Source organism: Myotis daubentonii, chromosome 8 (assembly GCF_963259705.1).
Source record: "Myotis daubentonii chromosome 8, mMyoDau2.1, whole genome shotgun sequence".
NCBI classification, from domain to species: Eukaryota; Metazoa; Chordata; class Mammalia; order Chiroptera; family Vespertilionidae; genus Myotis; species Myotis daubentonii.
This window is the reverse complement of record NC_081847.1, coordinates 64,084,381-64,110,749: the sequence shown is the minus strand read 5'-3', so window position 1 is coordinate 64,110,749 and position 26,369 is coordinate 64,084,381. Positions and strand designations below refer to the sequence as shown.

The 26,369-nt window shown below is 38.9% G+C and overlaps 1 protein-coding gene and 1 non-coding gene across 5 annotated transcripts in view; one reads left to right on the top strand and one right to left on the bottom strand.

Moving 5' to 3' along the window:
* Window positions 1-26,369, top strand: part of PIEZO2 (piezo type mechanosensitive ion channel component 2) — a 338,873-nt gene that overhangs the window by 221,847 nt on the left and 90,657 nt on the right. For 3 of the 4 annotated variants that reach the window (XR_009454151.1, XM_059706647.1, XM_059706649.1), the window contains exons 8-12: window positions 14,456-14,618; window positions 18,317-18,433; window positions 21,584-21,622; window positions 22,552-22,690; window positions 25,514-25,662. Coding sequence is in view for 3 of the 4 variants with exons in the window: in XM_059706647.1 (XP_059562630.1) it covers window positions 14,456-14,618; window positions 18,317-18,433; window positions 21,584-21,622; window positions 22,552-22,690; window positions 25,514-25,662 (607 nt within the window). In the remaining variant the exon portion in view is untranslated. The remainder of the gene's footprint in view (window positions 1-14,455; window positions 14,619-18,316; window positions 18,434-21,583; window positions 21,623-22,551; window positions 22,691-25,513; window positions 25,663-26,369) is intronic. The other variant, XM_059706648.1, reaches the window with a different exon arrangement.
* Window positions 4,548-4,654, bottom strand: LOC132240324 (U6 spliceosomal RNA). The gene has a single exon (XR_009454254.1). It is a non-coding gene; the product is annotated as a U6 spliceosomal RNA (small nuclear RNA).

The window sequence follows — 26,369 nt, the reverse complement described above, 5'->3', positions numbered from 1 at the left end:
GGGAGGGGGGGCTAATATTAAAAATGGGGCTACTATCCCTGCTCTAGAGTGCTGTGGTGAATATTGATGCACACAGGGTCTGCCCATGCCTGGTAATCAGAAGGCAATTAAGAAATGTTAGTTCTACTTTCCTTTGGTAGTGTGTGTGTGGGGGGTGGGGGTGGAGGGGTGAGCATACGCAGTATAACCTTTTAATTAAACAAACTATTATATGTGAGGGTTGATAAGTAATATTTTTCTTGCTGATTTCAAGTTTACATGGCATCCAGTAGTTTAATAAAATTCATTTTACAATAACTCTTCTTTCCTCTTTTATTAAAAGTCTAACAACTACCATTGTTTTACTGATGAGGAAAACCAGTCTTGGCTCTGGGAAAATTTAATACTATTTAATTCTGTTTCTTGGTATTCTTCCCGTACAATAAAACATATTCCTTAAACAAACCTAAGTTGAAATATTATATACATATAAATAAGTTGAAATTTTAAACACACACACACACATATATATATATATATATACATATATATATATACACACATATGTATGTTTATGTATATATAATGGGGGTAATTATAATAGTACCTTCCCCATAGGATTGTCATGAATATTAAATTAGTTAATATGTGTACAAAAAAATCCTAGAACATATGAAGAACAGTAAAGAGGTATTTATTAAATATATTTGTTAAGTAAGTTATCTTAATAGTTAATTAGGTATTCAAGCCTTTTATTAAAACTTTGATAACAATATGTAAGTATAATCTTTCATATATTTTATCTGCAAATTTTGAGTTCAAACAAGACTTTTGGATTTAGGCAGTATAATTGTAGGTGCTTGTTACATTATTAAAAATTGCTATCATTTTTGGTCAGTTACTTTGTAGGAGATACTTTGCTTAGTGCTTTGTATTTCTCATTTAATTTTCATAATAACCCTAGGAGTTAGTAGGTACTGTTATTGTTATGCTCATTTTTTATTATTTATTTATTATTTTTTAAATCCTCATTGAGGATTTTTCATTGATTTTTAGAGAGAGTGAAACATAGGGAGGGAGGAAGTGAAAGAGGGAGAGAGGGGAACATCTATGTGAGAGACACATTCATTGGTCTCTCACATAGGAGCCCTGGCCAGGGGCCGGGGATTGAACCTGCAACCCAGGTATGTGCCCTTGACCAAGAATCCTTTGGTGTGTGGGTCAACACTCTAACTACTAAGACCACATGGGCCAAGGCTATGCTCATTTTTAAATACTGAGATTAAAAGGTTGAGTAGCACATCGAGGCCACATGACAGAACCAGGATTTGAGCCTAATCCTGCCTGACTCTGAAACTTGTGCCCCATTGGCTATATGAGCACAATCACCCTCAGCAACTAGTAAACCTGTAGTAATGTTTTTACTATTTTCTTTGAATATTTATGGACAATTTCTTCATACTTCCTAACTCCAAAATGATTTTTTTTTTGGTGACTCATTCTTTCCACTTTTACTCTTAAAAGTCCAGGGACTCTAATTTGAGCCCATGTGAGGGACATCTATAGCCATAGTGACATGAGGCAGCCCATTGGTATGGACCTAATGTAAGTGGAATGAGCTAGTCCTTTTGGACACATAGCATTTGGATCTGGGCAAGGAGCAGCGTTAGAGGATTCGCCTAGCAACGAAAGGCAGGAACCAGGTCTAATTTATCTTTGTGTTCCCTCCAGACCTGGAACTCTGCCTGGCCTGCCCCGGGCTCTAGTGAACACTTGCTTGGTCAAACAAATAACGTGTTTTACATTTAATCTTTGACAATATGAAGAGGAATAAAGACTACACATAGTTTAAAGTTATATGTTTCAAAATTTGTTCCAAATGATTGGTATTAATGAACATATTACAAACTATGCTTGGATGGTACATTCAGGTTCTTTCAACTTTAAACATTAATAGCGAATTAATGATGATAGAATTTCTTGTGGTAAAAAAGACTGTTCCTTCAGGCTAAGATAACAGCTTATGAAAAAATAAATCTAAAGTGATCTTTTGAGAAAGGGCATTTTGGAACAAAACAATCATTTAGCTATCAAACATTTTATTGGAAAGTGTGACCATCTTGTTTATTAGAGTTAAGATTCTCATCCCAGGTCTGGATTTTAATTGATTGCAGCAACACCTCATTAATTATTTAGTTTGGTTGTAAATAAGCCGAGTTGGCTGCCTTGTAAAGTATTTTGAAAATAAATATAGTGAATGATATTGCCTCATAACTGCTTGGCTTATTATGGTTCAGAATGTTGCTTATGAAGTAACTTCAGCTATTTTATCTCCTTTTTAGTTCTAAGCAACTCTGACTCAAGGATGAGAGATTAGCTCTGAAAGTGAGAACCAAGATTCTTTGATTTTTCTTTCAGAGTTTCTTTAAAGAAGCTGTTTGCTGAGAAAATTTGACAAAGGTTTTCATAAACATGCTAGTTATGCATTATTGGTATAAGTAGTATAATTACTTTTCTTAATAGTTTTCTTGAGGTATAATTGCTATGCAATAAACAGAATATCTTTAAAGTGTACAATTCGATGAGTTTTGATATAAACATACCCATGAAACCATCACTGCAATCAAGATAATGAACATATCCATTAAGCCCAAACATTTCCTTATACCCTTCATGATTTCCTGCCCTTCTCTCCTTTTCCCATCTCACCCCCATGGACATGTGCGACCTGTACGTAGATATATATGCATAACCCATGGACACAGATAATAGTGTGGTAAAGGCCTGGAGCGAGGAGTGGCAGTGGGCTAGAAGGGGTCTATGGAGGGAAAATGGGAACATGTATAATACTTTCAACAATAAAGATTAAAAATAAATAAATAACAAAATAGATTTGACTTGGGGTGGTAAACACACAATACAATATGCAGATGATGTGTTGTAGAATTGTATACTTGAAGCCTATATAGATTTATTAACCAGTGTCACCCCAATAAGTTAAATAAAAATAAAATAAAATGTTTTAAAAATCTAAATCTCCATCTTAGCATTACTTTAGAAACATTCTGCAAATTTTGATATGGTGTGTTTTCTTTTTCAATCCATTGAAAATATTTTTTAATATCCATTTGAGTTCCTCTTTGACTATTTATATATATTGTAAGATAATGTAATTTTTTGTAGTCCAAATATGGTATATTTGGGTAACTCCTCTATGTGGACTTGAATTTTTTTTCCCATTTTTACTGAAATCCTTTCATTTTACCCTGAAAGATCCCTCTTAGCACTTCTTTCAGGGCAGATCTATTGGCAGTGAACTCAACTATTGATTTGGGAATATCTTAAATTCTCCCTTATTTTTGAAGGACAGATATAGAATTTTTGGTTGGCAGTTATTATTTTTATGGTGCTTTGTGTATGTCAACCCACTGACTTCCGGACTCCTGGGTTTCTGATAAAAAATTAGCTGGTATTCTTACTAAGGATTGCATGTATGTGGTGAATCATTTTTCTCCTGCTGCTTTCAAGATTCTTTTTTTGGCTTTTGACAATTTGTTCATAATATCCCTAACCATGCATCTTTTTGAGTTTATAAGCTCCTTGAAGATCCATGGTTTTCTTCATATTTGGAAAGTTTTAAGCCACTAGTACTTCAAATATTCTCTCTTTCTTTTTCTTTTTCTCTTCTCCTTCTGGACTCCCATAATGCATTTGTTGGTTCACTTAATGGTGTCTCACAGGTCCCTTAGGGTCTGTTCATTTTACTTCATTTTTTTATTGTTCCTCAGACTTGATAATTTCAATTGCCCTGTCTCTGAGTTCACTTATTCTATCTTCTGCCTCCTTAAATCTGCTTTTGAGCCCCTATAGTATATGTTTTCACTGCAGTTATTTTGTTTTTGCACCTTAAAAAAAAAATCCTCACCTGAAGATACGTTTTACTGATTTTTAGAAAGAGGGGAAGGGTGAAAGAGAAAGAGAAAAACATTGATGTATGAGAGAAACATTGATCAGTTGCCTCGTGTACACATCCCCACCAGGGATCTAACCCGCCACCTAGGCATGTGCCCTGACCAGGAATCAAACTGGCAGACTTTCAATGCAAAGGACAGTGCTCCAACCAACTGAGCCACACCACCCAGGGCAGGAGTTATATTTTTATTGCAGTACTTTTTAGCACCAGACACTTTTTTTGTGTCTTTTTATAAGTTCTATCTCTTTATTGATATTCTCATTTTGTTGATACATCATTTTCGTGCCTTTGTCCATGGTTTTGTTTAGTTTTTTTAAGCATCTTTAAGAGAATTTTGTAAAAGTATTGGTCTAGTAAGCCCAATGTCTCTGTGTCTCCTGATAGGATTTATATCAGTTTACTTTGTGCTTTTGAATAGGTCATATTTTCCTGTTTCTTTGTATATGCTAAGAAAAATGTCATAGAGTTTACTGCCCACATTTTCTTTAAGAGTTCTATGGTTATGAGTCTTACATTTAGGTCTTTATTTTGAATTTACCTTGTATATGGTATAAGAATATGGCCTACTTTCATTTTTGCACATGTATCTGTCCAGTAAAAATATGAACACTTTATAAATTTGCATGTCATCTTTGTGCAGAGGCCATTCTAATCTTCTCTCTATTGTTCCAATTCTAGTATATGTGCTATTGGATCAAGCACTGAGTCTTTTATCTTTTTATCTTCTATGTCTTTATATAGCTTTTTATATACATGAATATATCTATATAACTTTAGTTACTGATTTAGCATTGCTATCAAATTTTGGTCAATTTCAATATTGATTTTTCACCCCTTTAAATTGTTTATAATTTGTATAACTGGTAATGTTTGCTTGGATGCCAGACATTGCTATTTTTACCTTGTTGGGTGCAAAATATTTTGTATTCTTAAAATTACTCATAGGGTGTGTTCTGGGAGGCAGTTAAATTGCATGGACATGTTTGAGCCTTTTAAGTCTTATTTTTAAGATTTTTTAAGGAAGAACAAATGCACTGCTCATTTGAATCGATTATTTCTCACTACCAAGTCAAGGTTCTTCTGTGTACTCTACCCAATGCTCCATGATCATAAAGATTTTACTCTGGCTAGTGGGATAAGTGCTGGGGTCCAACCCCAGCAGGTCCAGGGGTCCCCAAACGTGTAGGCGGAGTCGGCAAAGAAGGAAGGACACGGAGACAGTGTTCAGGTGATCATCATAGCCGGGTTCACTTGTCAGGGTCTCCAGCCAAGTTCTGTTCTGGATCCCCAGCCAGGTTCTGTGTCCATGTTCTCTTGCTAGGTTCTCCAGGTTCTTCATCTAAGTTCTGTGTTCTAAGTTCTGTGTTCTAAGTTCTGACTCTTTCTGTCTTGTTACATCTGTATTTATACCAGTTGATTCAATCCTATCAATCTCTATTACAAAGGTTAGGGCGTTTCTTATCTCCATTCCAGGGAGTAAAGATTATGTAGCTTAAGCATGATTGTTTGTAGTTAAAGTGATTAATTACCCGCCTGGCACTTAGTTAAGAAGTTTTATTCCCTCCCTAACTTCAGGGGAAAATCCCTACCTGGGGAAACAACCTTTCTCAGAGACCTTGGTTAAAACACATAGTGCCAAGAAGGTAAGCAAACATATTAAGAACAGTATGCCATATATGCCAGGTCCCGTGAAACAGCAAGCATGGACCGGCTCCCGGCAGATAAGCACTCGCTGGCCTGTATGAACAGCAATTACTGTTATATCCAATCCTTTCTGGTAGTTTTTCTTTTTTCAGTCTAGAGTAGTTTCCTCACATATATGCACTAGACCAGGGATTCTCAAACTATGGCCTGCGGGCCACATGCAAATACAAATATTGTATTTGTTCCCATTTTTGTTGTTGTTTTGTTTTTTACTTAAAAATAAGATATGTGCAATGTGCATAGAAATTTGTTCATAGTTTTTTTTTAAACTATAGTCCGGCCCTCCAACGGTCTGAGGGACAGTGAACTGGCCCCCTGTTTAAAAAGTTTGAGAACCCCTGCACTAGACTGTACTCTGTGGAGAATTTAAGGATGACCCTGTTTTGGTCTCTGGAGTTCTCTCTACATAAAGTTATTTCCTCTCCGGTACTCTGTCCTCTGAAATTTAGGCACTGCAGCATCCCTAGGCTATTTTTAATTGCAAGTTATATCTCTTCAACTCAAGGAACCTGGCAGACGCTTCCTGGGTTCCTCCTCCCAGCACTGGGAGAGGCCATTTCAATACTGGAAACTCTCTCAATTCAGTAATCTTGGGGCATTTTAGAGATTATCTTGTTTTCTCTCATTACTCAAAGATTAATATTCTTCATTGCCTGATGTGCAGTGTCCACCAAATTATTGATGCACGTATATTTTGGTTGGCCCAGTCAGAAGGTTAATTCAATCTCTGTTATTTATCTTAACAAGAAACAAATTTCTGTGTAATTATGGGTGCTGATGACAGAAGTTCAGAATGTTATTTATCCCTTCCTCTACAGTCATCTCAAACCCTGAGGCTGGCAAACGCATGAAGGGGCCTTTTTTTTTATCAGTCACATGCAGGCTCCGCTAACACCAAACATTTAAGTAGTGTATCTGTGACATCACTTATGGGAAGAAGTTTTTTAATAATCTGAAAATTTATTTGGCAATGGAAATATATGTATTTTTCTGACCATTCTGGAGTAGCTGGTCTCTAGTCCCCAATAGGGTTGTCAGGAAGAATTTGGCAAGCGTGACAATTATAAGCCTGGTTCAGATAGCAGGTCTAATATGTTTATGTCGAGTATCTTTCAGAGTAACTTAATGGACTCAATTTCAGGATGTTCCATCACACCTTTTATGAGGAATGGGCCTTTTATTATCAAAATCAGATATGTGGGTGCTTGTTTGCAAACTATACATACTTTGCTTTTGGAGTTAGATTTTCCCACCTGTTCTCAAAAGGACTGGTTTCACATAAAATTGTGGAAGAAATCATACCTGAAGTTCATACTGATGAAAAATTGTTATAGTCACCTTCCTGACCACGGTTATCCTGCGTAAAGAAGAAACAGCTCTAACATCTGTTGCCATGATTTGTTGGGTTTGGAACCGGTTTATGTGGCTACTAAGTCAAACAAATAAAAATTTAATTTAGGGAAAAATCAATAATTAACTTATTAGACATTTACTGATGAAAGTGGATTTTTTTATAAACATAACCTTTGTCTTTCTTTAAAATTACTTTGAGCTATATTTGCATGATACATGTTATACGTTAAAATGTTTGTGAATTCCTAAAAAAGGAAATTCTCAAGAATGATCCATTCAGTTTATACTTTTTGTTGGATCATGTTACAAGAATATTTCATGGAATGTTATGGCAATGCTTTCCCCTGTGAGAGCCATTATCCAGTCTTTTCCCTTACATTTTCTGACCTTTCTGGCATTAAATTAAATTCCTTAGTTTTTAATTTTCAACTTTCCCTTTAGTATCCTTCCTATAAATTAAAATGCAAGAGCATAAAGTAGCTACTCTCTTAGGAAGTGAAACTCCCAAACCATCAAGGCAAAGCAACTCTATGGGAGGAAAATCTTGGCAATCATCTTCCTATGGGGAGGACAAGTCAGCGCCAATTTCCCGAAAGCATTCCACCGTATCTGAGTAATACTGTCTTTAGAATGTGGTGCTCTTTGATAAAAGGAATAGTGTTGCATTTACCTAGGAATAGTGTTATATCCCTAGCACTAACTATAGCCAACAACACAGAGTTAGGACTCAGCAAATAAAAAAAAGGATGACTTCATAAATGAATCCTGTAATGGAACTTCCCTTTCCTTAGGGTTTCCTAATATTCTTATGGTTTTCTTATATTACCACTTATTGCATCTGAGAAATAGGGTGGTGTGATTGAAAGCCAGCAGACCTGTTTTCATAAGCCTCACCACTTATTACCTTGTCAGTCATTTGTGCCTAAAATTTCCATGTATAATGAAAACAATAGCACATAGTACCTTGATTCATCCACACAGTACCTATTTCACCGTAGGAATCACTTATTTGGTGTTGGTCTCCTTCTCTCCCACTTTGTAGCTTCATCAGTTATTAACTATATTGGACTCTAAAATGAGGTCTTTAAATCCATGTTTACATTATAGCTACTTGGGGAAAGTTATAGTTACATGTAATAGAAGTGCCTACATTTACTACTTCTTACTTTGTGCCTCTCAGTATGGAAGGTTGCACAGCGTATGTGTCGAGCTTGGTCTTGTTGTCATAAGAAGCAGTGCAGGAAGGAGCCTGGATGAGAAACTAACTGGTCCTGGGAGGACTGGCCCTGACTCATTTTTCACATTTCTCTCAGAGGTGAAAATGTGTTTAGGCAAGGAAATAGGCCATATATTTAAAATGCTCATAGAGTATAAATGTTCTCTTATGAACCCTGGATGTGACTTCAGAGAAGGTAGAGTGCCTTTAACAGTTAAATGGAAAGGAACTTCAAAATGGCTGCAACTTGTCCATCAACAATCATAGTTCTGAAGACAGCACACCTTCTACCTGGTACAAAATTGTCCTTTGCCCAGAACGTTTTTATTATAAGGCAGTGTTCTGCACATGTAGCAGAAAGCCCAATTACAGAAAATTGGCAAATAGTTAAGACATGTATGTGCCAAAAAAAGACTTCAAAGCCATGATGCAGAGCCCAGGGGTCTCAATGCAAAGTTTTTCTAAGCTTAAAAAAACAATATAGTGTGAAACCTGTCAGATTTCAATTTTCCCACACACAAAAAGTGTCTAAAGGTTTGGCATGGAAACGTGTTTAAAGCATAAGTAAGAGACTAATGAAAAAGGATGGTTAAACATTGGCTGTGTTTTTCATATGATGCAATACATGGAGAAAAAATGGAGTTGGAAGCCAAAGTAGCAAAAACTCATGTGTAAAAAGCAGTATTATGCTCACAGGAATGGGATGCCATAAGAAAGAGAAGAATTGTGCTAGAACTACCCCTTAAAGGTAGGTCCAATCTTGTTCCGGCAAAGACATTTGTCTAACACAGAGGAAATGTTTTAAGGGGGTTGCAAACACAAACCCGGCTTTCTGTGGACATCTGATTCCCCTTGTGTGTTTGACAGTGCATCCTTGCTCTCACTCGTACATGAAAACGAATTCTGTTTCCCCTGCCAACAGTTCTGAGCACTTCACTCATCCTGATCGCACGTTAGAATTTTGGAATGGGAAGAGATTCGGACACCATCTACTGGTAGTTCTCAGCCTTCTGCTGGCCCCAACATTCTCAAGGATAGTCCTTCCTTAATGTCCACTCCACCCACCCATTCCCAAGAGTTCGGTTTGCTGGAGCATTCTGCAGGCAAATTTATCAGAAAGATGGGGGTGGAGGATGAGGGTAGTCAAGAAGGTGAAAAAGAGACCCCAGCAGATTCTGTGTTGCCCAGTTAGAGAGGATTTCTTTTTCTTTTTCTTTTTGAGGATCACTCAATCCACAGACTTTCCCTATTCTAGACTTGGAAAATCATAACAACGAAGTTAGTGAGGACTGTTGACATCAAGCCCACCAGAAGCAATGCTTCCTATGTCCTGTTACTGTCAAAACAAGACTACCCATCACCCTCACCTCATTCACATTCTTCTTGGATTGGAAAGGAGTTGTGGGCCATTTCTGTGTGAAGAAACGAACATACATATATGTGTTTAAGAATGCACATATGCACAGCAACAGGAGAATGTCTGCTTTGCAGAAACCAATCTACAACTGAGTGTCTTCAGTGGGCCTCTTCTCCGTTCTTTGATCACATTACCAAGACGAGATAGATTGTTCTTGGTAAATAACCTAATAATTAATGATAATATTAATAATTAAATGTTATGCATTTGGCGCAGCCACCCTACCACCTCACCCAAACTCTTTCAAATATTATCACCCAGCTTTTTTCTTGAGGGTGATTGTGGTTCTGTTCCATCTTAAAGAGGACATTTATCTATTTTTATTTTTCAGCAAAATCAATATGATATTATAAATAGAGCTATGACCCTGGCATAAACCAAGTTCACATTATGCTTAATAGTAATAACAATATTAATAGCAGTAGCCATAATTTCTTGAGCAGCTAGTACATGCCACATTCTGTGATAATTGCTTTATATAGATTATATAATAGACCTTGTTACCTCAGTGTAGCCCAGTGATGGTGAACCTATGACACGCCTGTCAGAGGTGACACGCGAACTCATTTTTCTGGTTGATTTTTCTTTGTTAAATGGCATTTAAATATATAAAATAAATATCAAAAATATAAGTCTTTGTTTTACTATGGTTGCAAATATCAAAAAATTTCTATATGTGACACGGCACCAGAGTTAAGTTAGGGTTTTTCAAAATGCTGACATGCTGAGCTCAAAAGGTTCACCATCACTGGTCTAGCCATTAGCATCAAAGTAGTGGAGTTACCAAGGATTGATGGCTGTTTTCAATAATCCTTTTATCTAAATTTAGGTTTTTTTTTTAATTTAACATATGATTTTGAGTATTTTTTATTTGGGCCAGAAAGGGGGTAGGTTATTGAGTGGAGATGTGAGTGGAGGGTTAGAGGTCAGTGATTGCTAACCTGCTCAAAAATATTCGTGATTTGATCTTCAATCCAAAAAAAAGAAGAAGAGTCAATCAGCTTCAGATTGGGCTGCTGGTATGGTAGCAGCTTTATTAATCATTATTGAGATTTAGCATTATAAATTTCAGTAATAATCAGTCAGGGGGAGTTAGTATAATGAGGGAAGTGATTTCAGAGAATTATTTTATTCCATTTTATGGGAATTTGTTATTGTAAACCAGTAACTGAGGGAATCTTACAAAGTGTTTATAAAAACAGAAGTTTTCTTTTATGTTCAAATAGGAAGGAAATTGAATCATAAGTGACATTGGCTTATTTTGACTTGTTTATATCAGTTTCTGACAGTGGTATTCATTATACTATCAGAGTAAGTAAATGTTTTTCCATAAAGGAAATTAATATGAAAAATGCTGTTGGATCTTTGTAATTGGGATTTAGTGAGAATTACTAGAAATGTATGAACTTGGTTAGGAGTTTTATTGTGTAGTGTTTTCATAGACATATTTCCAGTGTAACATAATGTACATTTTTAATGAATTGGTGATGTAAAGAATGTTGGGGGAAATATAGAACAGATTTCTGTAAAGTTTCTCTGTCTTTATAGAAAGTTCTGTTTTATATTTGACAATAAACACTCTTCAGTGGCTTCTTGCTCAATATTCTAAATTTGGAACATCTATTTTTCATCCTGTGTCTTCCACCTCCTTACCAAAGAGATTGAGGTCATTTGTGCGACCTTCATCCCAGGAGAGGCTATAATAATGTGCTTGTAAAAGTGAAAGAGACAGAGGAGGGTGTGAGCAAAGGGAACTGGGTGCTTCTTGCTCAAGCAAGAAGGAAAGCCCTTCTCTGCGCCTGTTCCAGGCGCTTTGCCTTTAATTGGCAGCTTCGCCTCATGAAGGGCAGGACTCTGGAATGCAAACAGACATGGGTCCCAATTGCCTGGCTCCCTCATCGTGAGACTGGAGTTCTGGCCTCCTCATCTTGTGGGTGGTTGAATACTATTTACCTCATGGAGTCAGTGAGGTGCTAAAGCAGGCTGTGGATGTAGAGCAGGGGTCCTCAAACTTTTTAAACAGGGGGCCAGTTCACTGTCCCTCAGACCGCTGGAGGGCCGGACTATAGTTTTAAAAAAAAACTATGAACAAATTCCTATGCACACTGCACATATCTTATTTTGAAGTAAAAAAACAAAACGGGAACAAATACAGTATTTGTATTTGCATGTGGCCCGCGGGCCGTAGTTTGAGGACCCCTGATGTAGAGTGTCCGGAATTGGATAGGATTCAGTCACTGTTTGCTGTGTTCTCCCAAGAAGGCCCCGGGACCCTGCGAGGAAGTAGGAAAGGAAAATGAGGCACCTACTTTATATTGTAGGACTGGGTTCTTCATTATCATAGTTAAGGTTTAGTGAATACTTACCAGTGCCAAGTTCTAATTCATTGAATGCTTCCAACAACTTTATAAGGTAGGTTCTATTATCCCCATTTTAAAGATAAGAAAACTGAGGTATAGATAAGTTATTTACCCCAAGACACATGATAGGAGTGGCAAAGCCAGAGTTTGAACTCAAATTTCACCCTCAAGCCCATGCTGTGAATCACCCCATATCCGGCTCTCCTACCTCACAGAAAGGCATGAGCTCTGTAGAAAAGCAGTGAAAACAAGGGTTGGAGAGGAATGGTAACTAGCTCTAAAGATGTATTTACCAGGGGAACTTTGTGTTTAGGGAAAGAGTAAACTAATACGTTCTCCAAACAAAGGATTTGCATAAATGTTATTGTAAGCAGAGTCTTGAGGTTCCAAACTGAGGCAAGAAAGTATATTTGACCTGAAGCAGAGGGAAAGGAGGAAGGGTCTCTCTGGAGACCCAAGAAGCTTGATGAGCTTCATCTAAGCCAGTGGTTCTCAACCTTCCTATTGCCGCGACCCTTTAATACAGTTCCTCATGTTGTGGTGACCCCCAACCATAAAATTATTTTCGTTGCTACTTCATAACTGCAATTTTGCTACTGTTATGAATCGTAATGTAAATATCTGATATGCAGGATGTATTTTCATTGTTACAAATTGAACATAATTAAAGCATAGTGATTAATCACAAAAACAATATGTAATTATATATGTGTTTTCTGATGGTCTTAGGCGACCCCTGTGAAAGGGTCGTTTGACCCCCAAAGGGGTCATGACCCACAGGTTGGCGACCCACAGGATGAGAACCGTTGGTAAGCAAAGGGAAGATATAGAGCTAAACAGTCAGCCTGGCTCCTGCAGCCTCTCTGAGTTGATGTCTTTTTACAAAGTGCTCCGTTTGTGCACCATGTGTACTATAGAGTTACTTACCTTTGTAGTAAACATAGTGTCAGAGAGGTTATTCTCAGCTCTCATTGCAAGTAACCCTCAGGGAAGCTTTGTAAATGTTCTACCACCTTCAGCTATACCCAAAGAGATCTCAGATGGTCCGAGGTAGGGCCAGGTAGTGGTACTTTAAAGGATCCCAAGGTGACTCCAGCCAGAGAGGGGAGATGCTGCAGATGCCACAGTGGTTTGAAGTTCCAAGGAGAAGAAGCACACGAAAGGGATCTCAGAGCCCCAGGACCCTGCTTCATCCTTGTGCGGCTCCTTAAGCCCGAAGGGGGCTTGTCTCCCTAGACTAGTATTCCTTGAGCCCTCAGCCATTCACCAAGTGCCAGTGTCGTGATTCCTGCCACATCCTCATGCCACTGTACTCCTTGAGTGTCGCCACATCCCAGACAAGCAGAGCCACAGTTGCCCATTCTGGGCTGAAATTTCTCCCGGAGACAAGTCTGCCACTAGCTGCCAGCAAGCCAGTTCTACAGAAAATGCCTCCCTCATCCCTCTACCGCTCCAGGGCTATGAAGTGGACAAGTTTAAATTCTATGTAGTTTATCTTAAAATTTGTGTTCAGAAGTTCACCAGTACTCTACTTGTTTTGTGATAGAAAACAATAATAAACTTAAAGGTTTATGAGTGAGGGACATTTACTATAGTCTTGGAAGATCTTATAACTGAATGAAGAATGTTTCATAAAATTCAAAGGAATTTCCCAGGTAAGAAGTAGGAATGATAGAAAGATATGAGACTCACTTACATTGTAAAAGTTTTATTCATTTAATAGAATCCTTTTTTAGAAAAATTCATATACAGTGAATTTCTAAATAAATTGTATTTTACATATTTTCCCGTTATATAAGTAGATACATTCTGATTATTAGTAGAAGGAACGTAAAAAATTTCAGAATTTAAAACACATCATAAAAGTATATTTTAAAGTAAAAAATCTAATTGCCCATAAATAAAGTTAGGTGGAAATATATCTAACAGAAACTATAGTATATAATATCTGGCTTTTATGACTGAATTGTAGAATAGTTTCCAATTTTAACATTTGCCCAATAATATCAACACTAACTGAATAGCTAATGCTAAATCATACCAAATACAAAATATATGCTCATTCACCTGGATTTAGTAACATGTTACTACTGACCTGACATTTCAATAAAGCATGTTTAAATAGGGCTGATTGACAATTAAATTTCTAATAGGTGTGCAAAGATTTAGTATTAGCTAGATCTTTGAACCAATGTAAAGGTCATCTGGCTAATGTTGGCAACATTTATATATATACACACACATGCTAACACATATATATGATTTAAGGACATATATAAATACATATATTATTTAAATATGTAGTTATATATACAGAAGAGTAATGAAATATCTAGAATAAGATGGATTAACCTAAGAAGAGCTCATGTATGAACTAAAAACGAGATTTTTCTGTACTGTATTAGGGACACAGAGTTTATGTTTTTGAAACATTTTTATTTATTTTTTGACAGGTTGTTTGGTATCAAATCAGTGATTCAAACAGACTGTTCCAGCACGTGGAAGATCGTGGCAAACCCAAACCTATCATGGTACCACCACGCCAACCCCATCCTGCTGCTGGTGATGTACTACACGCTGGCCACTCTGATCCGCCTCTGGCTGCAGGAGCCGCTTGTAAGGATCAAAAGGTTTTTGTGATCTTGTCTGCAAAGTAACCTGGAAAAACCCAGGTGAAATGGTTCATTCCTGTTAAGTGCTCAAATAGTATTGATAGCAATACTATATTCCCCAAAATAGAGTGTTCTGCTTATAGCGTTTTTTGATTCTACAAAGAGTACTAAGTACACATACTATCAGAACAAAGACCAGCTTCTCTTTGATACTATCAACATGAGCTGCTAAGAATGATAGGTGAGGTGGAGAATGGAAGACTCATTTTTATTGAGCACTTAGTACAAAGTACCAGGCCATAGGCTAGGCTGTTTACATGCATTGTCTTTTTCAACCCACTACCTATTCTGAAGAATAGTATTGTACCCAACTTAGAGATGAGTAAAATGCGGTTAGAGTGGTAAAGTGGTCTAAAATCACACACCTACTGCAGAGTAGAAACCAGATTCAAACTAATGTTTAACAACAAAGCTAGGTTCTCAGCGACTATATCCCCTGTTATCGCAGTGACTGGCGTTTTCCAAATTTCTCAGACCTCTACCTCTAAGCACTGCTGGCATAGAACCTCAATGTCTGTAAGAAGCTCAGTTGTCTCCATGATTAAAACATGTTCTGAGGGAGAAAAATCCCTTTATCTTTGTTTAAAAGTAATTAAAAATCGCTTCACTGTACTTGTGCAGTATTAACAGCTGCATTATCCAGTAAATGAGAGAGAAAGCCATTTAGAAAATGCTGAACTGCTTTTGCAGACGTTGGTGTTGGCATATTTTCAATTAGTGTGTGTATGTGAGTGTGTAATAGATAGTAGAAAAAAGCTGCATTCCAAAAGTGCTACTTATATAAACATTTTCTATTTCTCTAAATACCATGGTTTTTTTTTGTTTTTGTTTTTGTTTTAAATATATTCCATTGATCTTTCACAGAGAGGAAGGGAGAGAGACAGAAAGTTAGAAACATCGATGAGAGAGAAACATCGATCAGCTGCCTCCTGCACATCTCCCACTGGGGATGTGCCCGCAACCCAGGTACATGCCCCTGACCGGAATCGAACCTGGGACCCCTCAGTCCACAGGCCGACGCTCTATCCACTTAGCCAAACTGGTTTCGGCATAAATACCATGGTTTTTGTGCGTGGTTTTTATAAATCTTGGATTTACCAGACTGTCTTTTTGTTCTTTGTGGATTTTTTTAGAAATTATAAATTTTTATGGTAGATAAAATGTTACTTTAAAAAAAGTTCAGTTATTAAGGCAGCTTGTTGGTATGTGAGGGAGGCAAGTAGTACTGACAGGTTGACACACCTTCCATCCACCACCTGCCAGGGCAGAGGTCCACAGGTTCCAGGCAGGTCCAGCGAGCACGGCTGGGCTGAAGTCTCTGCGATCCAGTCATGCCTCCTCTCATATCACTTCTAGGTTGGGGCCCTGGTTGCCTACTTTCCCTTTTTCTGTCTTCACACCCACAGACCAATCTACTCATTCAGTCAGTCAGTCAGTCAGTCAGTCAGTCATAATATACAGGGTGTCCTAGAAAAATGTATACACACTTTAACAGCTGACTTCTAGTACATTTTGAAATGCAATCTATTTTAATAAACACTGCCTTTACAATTATTCAGAGTGTGTATACATTTTTGGATACCCTGTATATCACCAGCCGCTGTCTCAGACACAAACCCGGGGCTGAGGATAGAGCAGCAACCCATAGCCAAAATGTCCACTTAGAGAAACGGTACATTTTACAGGAGAAAAAGAGCCACGAGAAGTAAGTGGGATCTGAGGCAGATAGTCCCATGACACTGGGTAGGGTGCATGTGTCTCTCCGTTCCTGGCAAGAGCGCCACCTGAGGCCTGGGCCTCTGTTCTGTTCTCTCTCCTGTGTGAAACCACCTCCCCATTGTGCAGCCAGTCCCGGAGGATGGGGCCAGGGAAGCCACCCTAGTTCACAGGCTTCTCATGTATCACCTTTCTTTGGGGCCCACTGCTGGCAGTTGCACAGTAACAAAATGCTCATGGGATCACAGGGAATCCAACTATCGTGTGTTGTATGTTTATCCAATTCCCTTCTGAAATTCAAGTGTGCCAGTAAAATCCTTTAAGTGTTTATTGTGTTTGCTTCTGCCACAAAACCACATACGAATATGAGTATGTATATATGCCCGAGGAAATGCGTGTACAAAAGAAACTGACATGTATTATGGGAACTATTTCTGAACAGAGTTTTATAATTGACGAAAGTTACTTTAAGGCAGTGGTTCTCAACCTTGGCTGCACATTAGAATCACCTGGGAATCTTTTTAAAATCCTGATTTCTGGGCCTCATCCTCCGGAAATTCTGTTTCTTTGTTGCTAATGTTGTGGCCCCACCCCATAACAAAGAAACAGAATTTCCAGAGGATGAGGCCCAGAAATCAGGATTTTAAAAGATTCCCAGGTGATTCTAATGTGCAGCCAAGGTTGGAACCGCCCCTTTAAGGAATTTGAGTTCCTAAGAGTTCGTAAGTGCCCTTAGCTTTCTCAGATTTCTCATGCGACCACAGAATGGCAGGCGCCGTGTGCCCTGGCTGTCCTGCTGCCACAAAGGGGCAGGCTGCTATCCCTGCTCCAATGGATGAGACATTCAGATGAGACACTGGGCTGCCTTAGCCGCAGGGCATCTGGGGACAAAGGAAGGCAGCTAGGAAGACCACGCAGGTTACAGCCTGCACAGTTCACAGCAGTATTACACATCACAGGGGCTGCAGGGGTGTGGCTCATCGAGGCAATGATGGAAGACAGGTGGCCGATTATATCATCATTCCAGATCACCTGGCACATTGCATGAAAAATGCTAGCCAGCAAATAAAGGTTAGTTCAGTGGTAAAAGTCTACCGAGAAAGAGAGAGAGAGAGAGAGAGAGAGAGAGAGAGAGAGAGAGAGAGAGAGAGAGAGATATGCAGTGTCAAAACTTAAATGTAGTATATGGACTCCCACCTGGCCAGTGTGAATTTCCACCCAGTGTGCCTGTGTGTTTCCATGGGTGCTGCATGCTGGCATGGGAACTGGGGAACTGGGCAGTAGGACTGTGTCCCGCCCTCTGCTCCAAAATCAGTGGTTAACTTCCTTTGTATTGGGCCATCTTTGTTGAGACAGCAAACTAAATCACCCGATGCATTCTGTTCCTTATACCCTCCCTTTATCATCTCTCCCAGACCAATTGTCTAATTTAGGCCAATGTCTTATTAGGCAAGGCCACAGTTTTGTGAATAAGATATATTCTTGCTTAATATTGTACGTAAACTCTAGGTGATTTTGCCTTTAATAAATTTCTTCTTAATTAAAGATTGTCCATGGCCAGGTTACATAGTAAACTGTGCACTTTTTTTTAAAATCTCTTCCTCTAAGAACCATTTGTATAGTTGTCTTCTAGTGTTTAGAACACACATGGAGAGGCTGTGAATATTTAACCTTAGAACATATTCCTATAATTTATGGGGCTTAATAGTAATCAGGAACATTTAATAATGATGAGCTTAGCATTTAAATGACAGCATTTTTGTTATCTTTGAAAGTGTCTTGATAAAACCTCTTATATTATATACATTAATTTAAAAAATAATCATATCTAAGCGAAGCTGGAAAGTTTCCCTGGTCACCCCGGTGGTTGAGGGAACTGCTCCGGGAAGCAGGGCTGGTCCTGTGAGTTGTTATTCTGTGTCTCAGGTGCAGGATGACAGGACCAAGGAGGAGAGAGCCCTGGCCTGTAGTCCCATCCAAATGACAGCTAAGAGGAGGCGGAGCCTGTGGTATGCAACCCATTACCCAACTGATGAGAGAAAAGTAAGACACTAGGAAAGGAATTTCCATTTCCTACTTTATTTTGCTATTTTCATATTATACTGCTGAATATTGGTCCTATAGCATTAATCTCAAGTTGCTCAGTTTATTGAAATGGTTTGACTCTGAAGTCTTAGTAGCTGAGAGCTCTATTCAAGAGGGAGCCCATTGCTTCCAAAAGGTATACCATGGCTCCATTGTACTCTATGAGACACCATTCTGTATTGCTGTGCTTTCCACTGAAGTCTCTTAATCCTAAGGAGAAAGAATGTTCTTCATTTAAAAAAAGTAAAGCTGTATTAAAACAATCAAAACCTAAGGAAGTAATCTGTTAGCACTGGGTGGTGAAAGTCTCCTTGTTGAAATAAATTGCAGATAATACTTTCACTCTATTAGGTAGCCAGCCACAATAGTAACTCAAGAAACCACTTAGAGAAGATCAAAACAATCTATATGAATACAATTAAGTGTCTCTTACTACTGTGAAGCAACAGTATGGATTGACAAGGAAAAGTGAGTCACAATTGGGTAATTCATGTAACGTTTTGAGCACATATTAACCATTGTGAACTCAACTCAATCAGTGCTATACTGACTTGCTAAAATGCCCCATTGGCAATGCTCCAAAGACACAGAATCTTATTTTTCTTGGATGGCGTCAGCCATTTTGCTCTGTAGCATGTTAGAGTATTGAGGAGCAGATGCTCTGATTTATTTGGTGGTAGGTGAGTTTCTCTAAGACACGTGGTCTTATGCTACCCAGGGCCGTCCTGTGCTGAGAGAGGGTGGAACAATGAAAACGCTGTCTTAGGAAGCTGGCAGCCATGTGGAGATGTGGCCCCCTCGGATATCTGAGGATTTCCAGGGGTCCTTTCCTCTCTCAATACACCGTGTTCCAGATGATCATGCTCATTTCACTAAGTGATGATATCCACGAAGGATAGCCCCGCAGTTTCCAAAGTGGGGATTCCTGAGGCCCTTACAGCAATCCACAAGTTCAAAACTATTTTTGTAATAATTGGTTAAATCTTTACCTTTTGTTGTGCTAATGAATTTTTTTCTGATGGTACAAAAGCACAAACCAAGGCAGTGGCATGAACCCCTACAGTCTTGGTCAACTCTTCATGGCCACACACTTGCAAAAAAAAAAAAAGCCAGTTCCACTTAAGTGTATCCTTGATGAACCAGAACTTTTTATTAATTTTCTTAAGTCTCAACCTTAGAGCACACGTCTTTTTAATATTATGTGTGACAAAATAAGGAGCTGGCACATACTAAAGTATGACAACTGTGTCAATGAAAAGCATTTGACGGGTCATTGGAAGTGTGGGTTGAACTAGCCATTTTTCATTGAACACCAGGTTTACTTCAAAGAATAGCTGATAGATTGTGATTGCTCAGGTGTGGGTGTTTGGCAGACAGTTACTGGAAAATAAATATAGTGAGCCAATCTTTTCAAGGCATCAGCTCACAGCATTTGTCGCCAATGATAAAATTTGAACTTTTGAGTGAAAATTCAACGATGGACAAATTTGTATCTACTTCGGAGGGCTTGAAAACTTCCCAATACTTAAGGACTATTTTGATGGAATCAGTGCTGATATTTACAAATGTGCTGTTTTAAATATTGTGAGCTGAAATATGTCAATACTTGGTAGGGCTGTATGACTCACTGAAGCAAATCACCAACATATGATATTGCGACGTGTGGGTAAAAGATCCATGCAAGGTGCAAGGTACAGGCATACCTTGCTTTATTGTGCTTTGCTTTATTGCGCTTCACAGATGTTGTGTCTTTTTTCAAACTGAAGGCAAACCCCCCACTGGCAAAAAGATGATGACTTGCTTTATGTCAATACTTACTTTATTGCAGCGGTCTGGAACCAAACCCGCAGTATCTCCGAGCGTGCCAGTGTATCAATGGATTTTGATGAAACACTGTGTAAAGTTTGATTTGCTTTCAGATTTCACATTGCAACTAACCTTCAAGTTCCTACTATTTATTGAGTTTGACGCAGTAGCAAATGAAACTATCTACCATTATCACGATAGACTATTGAAATGCTTCTTCCTTTGCCAACTACAAATCTCCGTGAACCAGATTTTCTTCCCATACTTCAACCAACACAACATATCACAACAGATTGAACGCAGAAACAGATATGAGAATCCAGCTGCCTTCCTTCAAATCAGTCAGACGTTAAAAAGATATGCAAAAGCATAAAACAATGCCACTCTTTTCTCTGTTTTTAAAATGCAGCTATTTGAATATCTATGTTAAGATATAATGGCTATTTAATTTTCAATGACTATGTAATATCTTTCAATGTCTCAGTTTTCATTTCTCAATGGTAGATACTGACAGATAGTACTCACATAAAGAACACTTTGCCCCCCCCCCCACCCAGTGATTTGTAAGAATGTAAATGAGTCCTGTTTTAAAAGACCTGGGGACCCCTTTGCACTGGCAAAGCAAATGTTTATTATTTGGGGGGAGCCCAAACCACCCGGCACTAACATAGCTAAAAAATACAGTCCTATAATAATTCTTTTGTCATAGACAGCATGCAAATCTTAAAATAATCTCAAAACACACAACAAATAATTTTTTCTTTATTATGAAACATCTATTTCTTGAAAAGGAAACATTCAGAATTTTGCAGTGTCTCAGAGGGTTCTAGGAATTCAAAATCAAGCGGTTTAATCTATGAGAACAAAACACTGGAAAATATAATTAACATTTATAGTGATGTTGTTTATGCCTGCTTACTTGCTGTTAAAATTAAAAGTTAGCATCAGAAGCTGGACAATCTGTAATAATAAAAGCGTAATATGTTAATTAGACGGGGCATCCTTCCGGAAGTCCTTCCAGATGACCTTCCAGACGAAGCTGCTGCAGAGGGGGCTGAGGCAGTGGTGTGGGCCAAGCCCCTTGCACGAATTTCATGCATCGGGCCTCTACTGTTATAACAAACAGCAAATCCCATTCAATTATACGTCCCTTTACATTTTGCATGGCAATTTTAACATACTAGCATCGAGCTAGTTTAAGAGAATGGGTATGTATGTGGTGAAACTTGGTATATATATATATAAACATTACAATGCTTTCGGTTTATATATTAACATGCTGTCCTGCATTGCTTTTTGCAGCTTTTATCCATGACCCAAGATGACTACAAACCATCTGATGTTAGTATATCCTTAGAATTATTATTTATATGTGCATAAGTGATGTAAAAGTGGCGTAAATGGAATTAGCTCCTTTAGTATATTTTAATGATCTATACAATCTCTATAACTTTTTGAATAATTACTTTGTAGAAATTTGATCTGGTTTATTGCTATTAAAACACTGACTTGTGAACTCCAGCATAGTCATACAGAATGTATTTAAACTTAAAAAACTATTGTTGGAAGTTTTAGAAAGCATTTTGCTCTGTGGCTTTGCCTGCTACATAATTTGAATAGGAACTCTTACATGTCCACGGACACACACACATATGTATATGTGCGTGTGTATGTTTATATGCATATCTTTAAAATTGTAAAGCCAAAGAAACAGAGGGGGAAAAATAAACAAGAAATTGCACATAGTATATGACGTATTACAATAAGGGAATTACAAGCTGGCAGCATCAGGCAGAGATCCCCAGAGGGAGTGCCGTCTGAGCTGAGACCTGTTGCATTAGTCCTGTGCAGAGCCTATGGGCTGTGGGGCAGGACAAGGAAGGGCCAGGGCAGCGAGGAAAGATCTAGAGTCCCTAGAGCTGGAGGCTGGCTGGGAGGAGGACGCCATGAGAGCAGAGACTGGCAAGATAGGCCAGGTCATGAGGCCTCAGGCAACCTTTTCCAGAGTTCATACTCTAGAACAGAGGTGTATTGCATGGTGTTCAGCAGAGACGGGACAAGGTCAGAGTTACATTTTATTGCGATCTGTCGCAATTGGAGAGGAAATAGACACAATTTCATCTTGCTAATGTGGATAGCTGACTAAGTTGTTCACTATCCATCCATCCTTCACTGTGGTTATACCTTAGCGTAAGGGCAGGAGGCTGTATGTCCACACTGAAAACGGCAGCTGCCATCACAGATGTGCCTCTTCCCTCACGCCCCCGCAGGGCCTGCTGGTGACCGTGAATGGCAACCCTGTGGATTACCACACCATCCACCCCAGTCTTCCCATCGAGAATGGCCCTGCCAAAGCCGAGCTGTACTCCACGCCGCAGTACCGGTGGGAGCCCTCGGATGACTCTGCAGGTGAGGAGCCAGCTCTGCAGACTGCCCTCTGCCCGGGGTTTTAGCTTCTCGCAGGCACAAATTCAGCCTGACATCTCTGTCTTTTGTTTATTGTTCATCGGATTTGGTTCTTTTTTCTTCTTTCTTTTTCTAACAAGTCTTGTCTTCCAAGGTTCGTATAATTAAGCTCAGTTCCTTAAGTTCTCCCTTTATTCTGCCCCAACATATGGTTATGTGTGTTCTATCCTTATCTACAAACTAAGAGGCATAATCAGGGCAAATGTTGAAAAATAAAAGGTAAAAAAATGATTTTAAGGATGTCAACTTGTGTAAATGTATGTTTTAGTCTTTCCATCATTTGATAATGTAATCCTGGTCAATAGTTCTGCAGGTTAATGGATGAATCTTTTCAGAAAGAGTTCTTTTTGTCTATTAAGAAGAGGAGAGGGTCAAAACTTGTACACAGCCCTCCTCCACCCTCCTTTTTTCTGTGTATTATGTTAAAGGAAAGCAGCCTGGGGTGGAGGAGGTCTTGTCCTCAGACTTGGTTTTTAGGCCCACACAGCGTTTTCTTTAAAAAAAAAAAAAATTGAGTAGTAACCAACATTTTAAAAGCTGCAGCTCTCATCTAGAAATGCACATTTCCAGAATCCCTTGAAGAATACAAATATCTGGCAAACTAGTCCCTTATTTCTGTAAGGCAGCAGCCGACTGGACCACTGTTGCCGTTGCCTTGTTGGAGACCACGCCAGTCACCAATTCATAGACAGAATTAGCTGAGGGGAGGAAAAGCAGAATGCATGCAGGTGGCAGCAAAGTGGCTACAACAGTATAATGGATTTTTCTCTCTATTTTTATGGAATTAAAGCTAGAGTTGTTATATATTATCCTAAATTTAGTAAACAGCCAGCCACTATCCAATCTGTGCTATCAGTACATTGAGCTGACTCTCACGTCCTTTCCTTTCATAATTCTTTATCAGGTTTATTCTAATGCACTGTTCTTCATAGTTCTTTATGAACACTATCAGTGTTTCCTGCAGTTGCCTCTGACAGTGCATCTACTTAGCAGCACAAATGGTTAGTACATTATCCAACATTCCTCCGTAAGGTCAGATCAAGTTCAGTTCTCTACCCCACCCTGAATGCCCCCACACACACCCCGCCCCAGCTGGCATCTGCAATCCCCACAGAGCACCTGACTCTACTGGTTAATTGCCCATTTCTCCTTCCTACGTGCGTATGTTTCAGTTTGCAACTCGGACTTACATAAAGGTTTTCACTTAGAGAATGTGTCAGGAAATGCACTGCTTTCCAAAGTGTGGTCTTCACACCTCTGGCATTAGAATCACAAAGAGAAGGCCCAAGAACAAGCATTTATGGCATCGGAAGTTTGAGACGTAGAGGTCAGAGCCAAATATCCTTCTATTGACACATTACTTAACATGAAAAGAAATGAACAGAATTTTGACTGCTGACAAGGCAAACCCGCACATACTAAATCATAAACTGAACTTTCGAAAGTAAAACAAAAGTTTTTTTTATTTGAATCTATATATGCAAAAAAATGTTATCACTAGAGAAGTAGCATGCCAATAATTGTAAAATCCATCAAATTTAGATTTTTCGTGACTGTCTCCACTCCGTGGACTCCTCCAATAAACCCCAGGCTGATCCTACCTCAGCGTTGGAGGGATGGGGGGCAGTGGGCTTCTGCGGGAAGAAATATCCCAGCCGCCCTTACAGGCTCACTGCTAAGCCTACTTGGCCACTGATTTTTCAGTGATTTATGTTCCCTTTTCATGGTGCTCAGTAACTCCCTAAATGGGATGTAGCCTATTTAATTTAATTTAAGAAATATAAAAAGGACATTTTACTTAAGTGTGTCACTCATTATTTCATCTGTGAAATCAAAATAGCTTCCCTGACATCTGTAGGAGGATCTTGCAGAGAAATCCTTCACACCCATGGCAGTACTTTCCTGTTGCTGGTCTCTTCAACTCAGCCCTTTACACGTTCTCTCTCTTGCTTTGGCCTGATCTTTCCATCCTCAGTATGACTTACCCGTCTCAGCATGTCCCAAAAGGAAACTATGGACCATCACATGCACTCTGGCAAAGTGGTTGGTTGGTTGGTTTTCTACACTTTTCCTGTATCCATACTCCACATACTCTTTGTATTAGTTATCCATCACTGAGGAACACACTTAGTGGTTTAAAACAGCATTTATGTTTTCGTGGGTAAGGAATTGTCTGTGATTAGGAGGATATTCTCTGGCTCAGGGACTTCATGATGCTGAAGTCCAGCTGCTGGCCAAGCCTGCGGTCCCATCTGAGGGCTCGCCTGGGGACAGTCTGCTTCCGTGACCACTCACCTGGCTACTAGCTGGCCTTATGCCTTTGCTGACTGCTGACCAGAGGCATCAAGCCCTTGCCACCTGGGCCCCTCCATTGGCAGTGTACAACATGACAGCTGATTTCTCTCAGTATTCTGTTCTTTAGAAGCCCATCAAAGGTCCCACCCACAGTCAAGAGAGAGGGTTACACAAGACAGGAACACTAAGAGGTAGGGAGTCATCGGTGAGCGTCTTAGAAGCTTCCCTCCACACTCTTAAATCAAAATTTTCTTCCTGTAATTTCTGAGTGCGGGGTCCCATTACACTCACCAAGCAAAACTTAATGATTCTGTTTGAATTCTAAGGACTTTGTGAATTGGAAATAATCTCTGAAGTCTTAAATGACAAACCATGCTAAAAACATACATGAGCAGCATTGCTTGGGACATTTATACAAAATTCTTATACTGTATTTGCATAACTAGTTACATAAAGTATTTATCTCTCTAGAAAAGAAAGAGGAAGAAGAGGATGAGAAAGAAGAATTTGAAGAGGAAAGGAGCCATGAAGAAAAAACAAGCGTGAAAGTTCACGCCATGGTCTCTGTGTTCCAGTTTATTATGAAACAAAGTTACATCTGTGCCCTCATTGCCATGATGGTATGTACGCGAGGCCACAGCACGGGTGCTGGGAAATGTGCGCATGGCCCGCTGGCTGGCAGCCTCGCTGTCCTCTCAGGAACGGCAGGAAGGTCTTACTCTCCCCACTGTTTTGGCGGAGAATTTTGGTTATATTAATTTTTCATGGGATTTTTATATTATGGATTTCAAAATCATATCCTCTTCCGCTCAGCCTCCTTTTAAATATTAATACATTTCTCCCAAATTAGCCTAGCAAGTCAGACAGTCCCTATTTTGCTAATTTAAAAGGACATTTTGTGTAGTTTTTCCGAGTAATATTGAAGGTGTTCAAGATTACCATAGATTTCTTTTATTTCTTTCCGATAGTAGGAATTGCCTTCACATCTTGTCTTAGATTTGAGTGAGACTCTTTTGTATTTCAGCTGCAATACACTTTTACCAATATGAATCTCAAGCAACCAGAATTCCCAAGGGCTTTTGCTATTCTGAGCGCTCAGTATAGGCATGTTTGTACTCACCTCTAGGTGCCTCCTTCATCTCTCGTTCCACAGCATTAGAAACAGTCTTCTGGCCTCTACATAGATGACAACAGAAAGCCTCATTTCCATACTTCCTAAAAACAAACTCTCATGGGAAATCGAATTTATTTTTGAGAGACCTAACACTTATTTAACACAAAACTCTTCCAAAGTATGTGGTTAATGGTGAGAGATCTCATGAATATC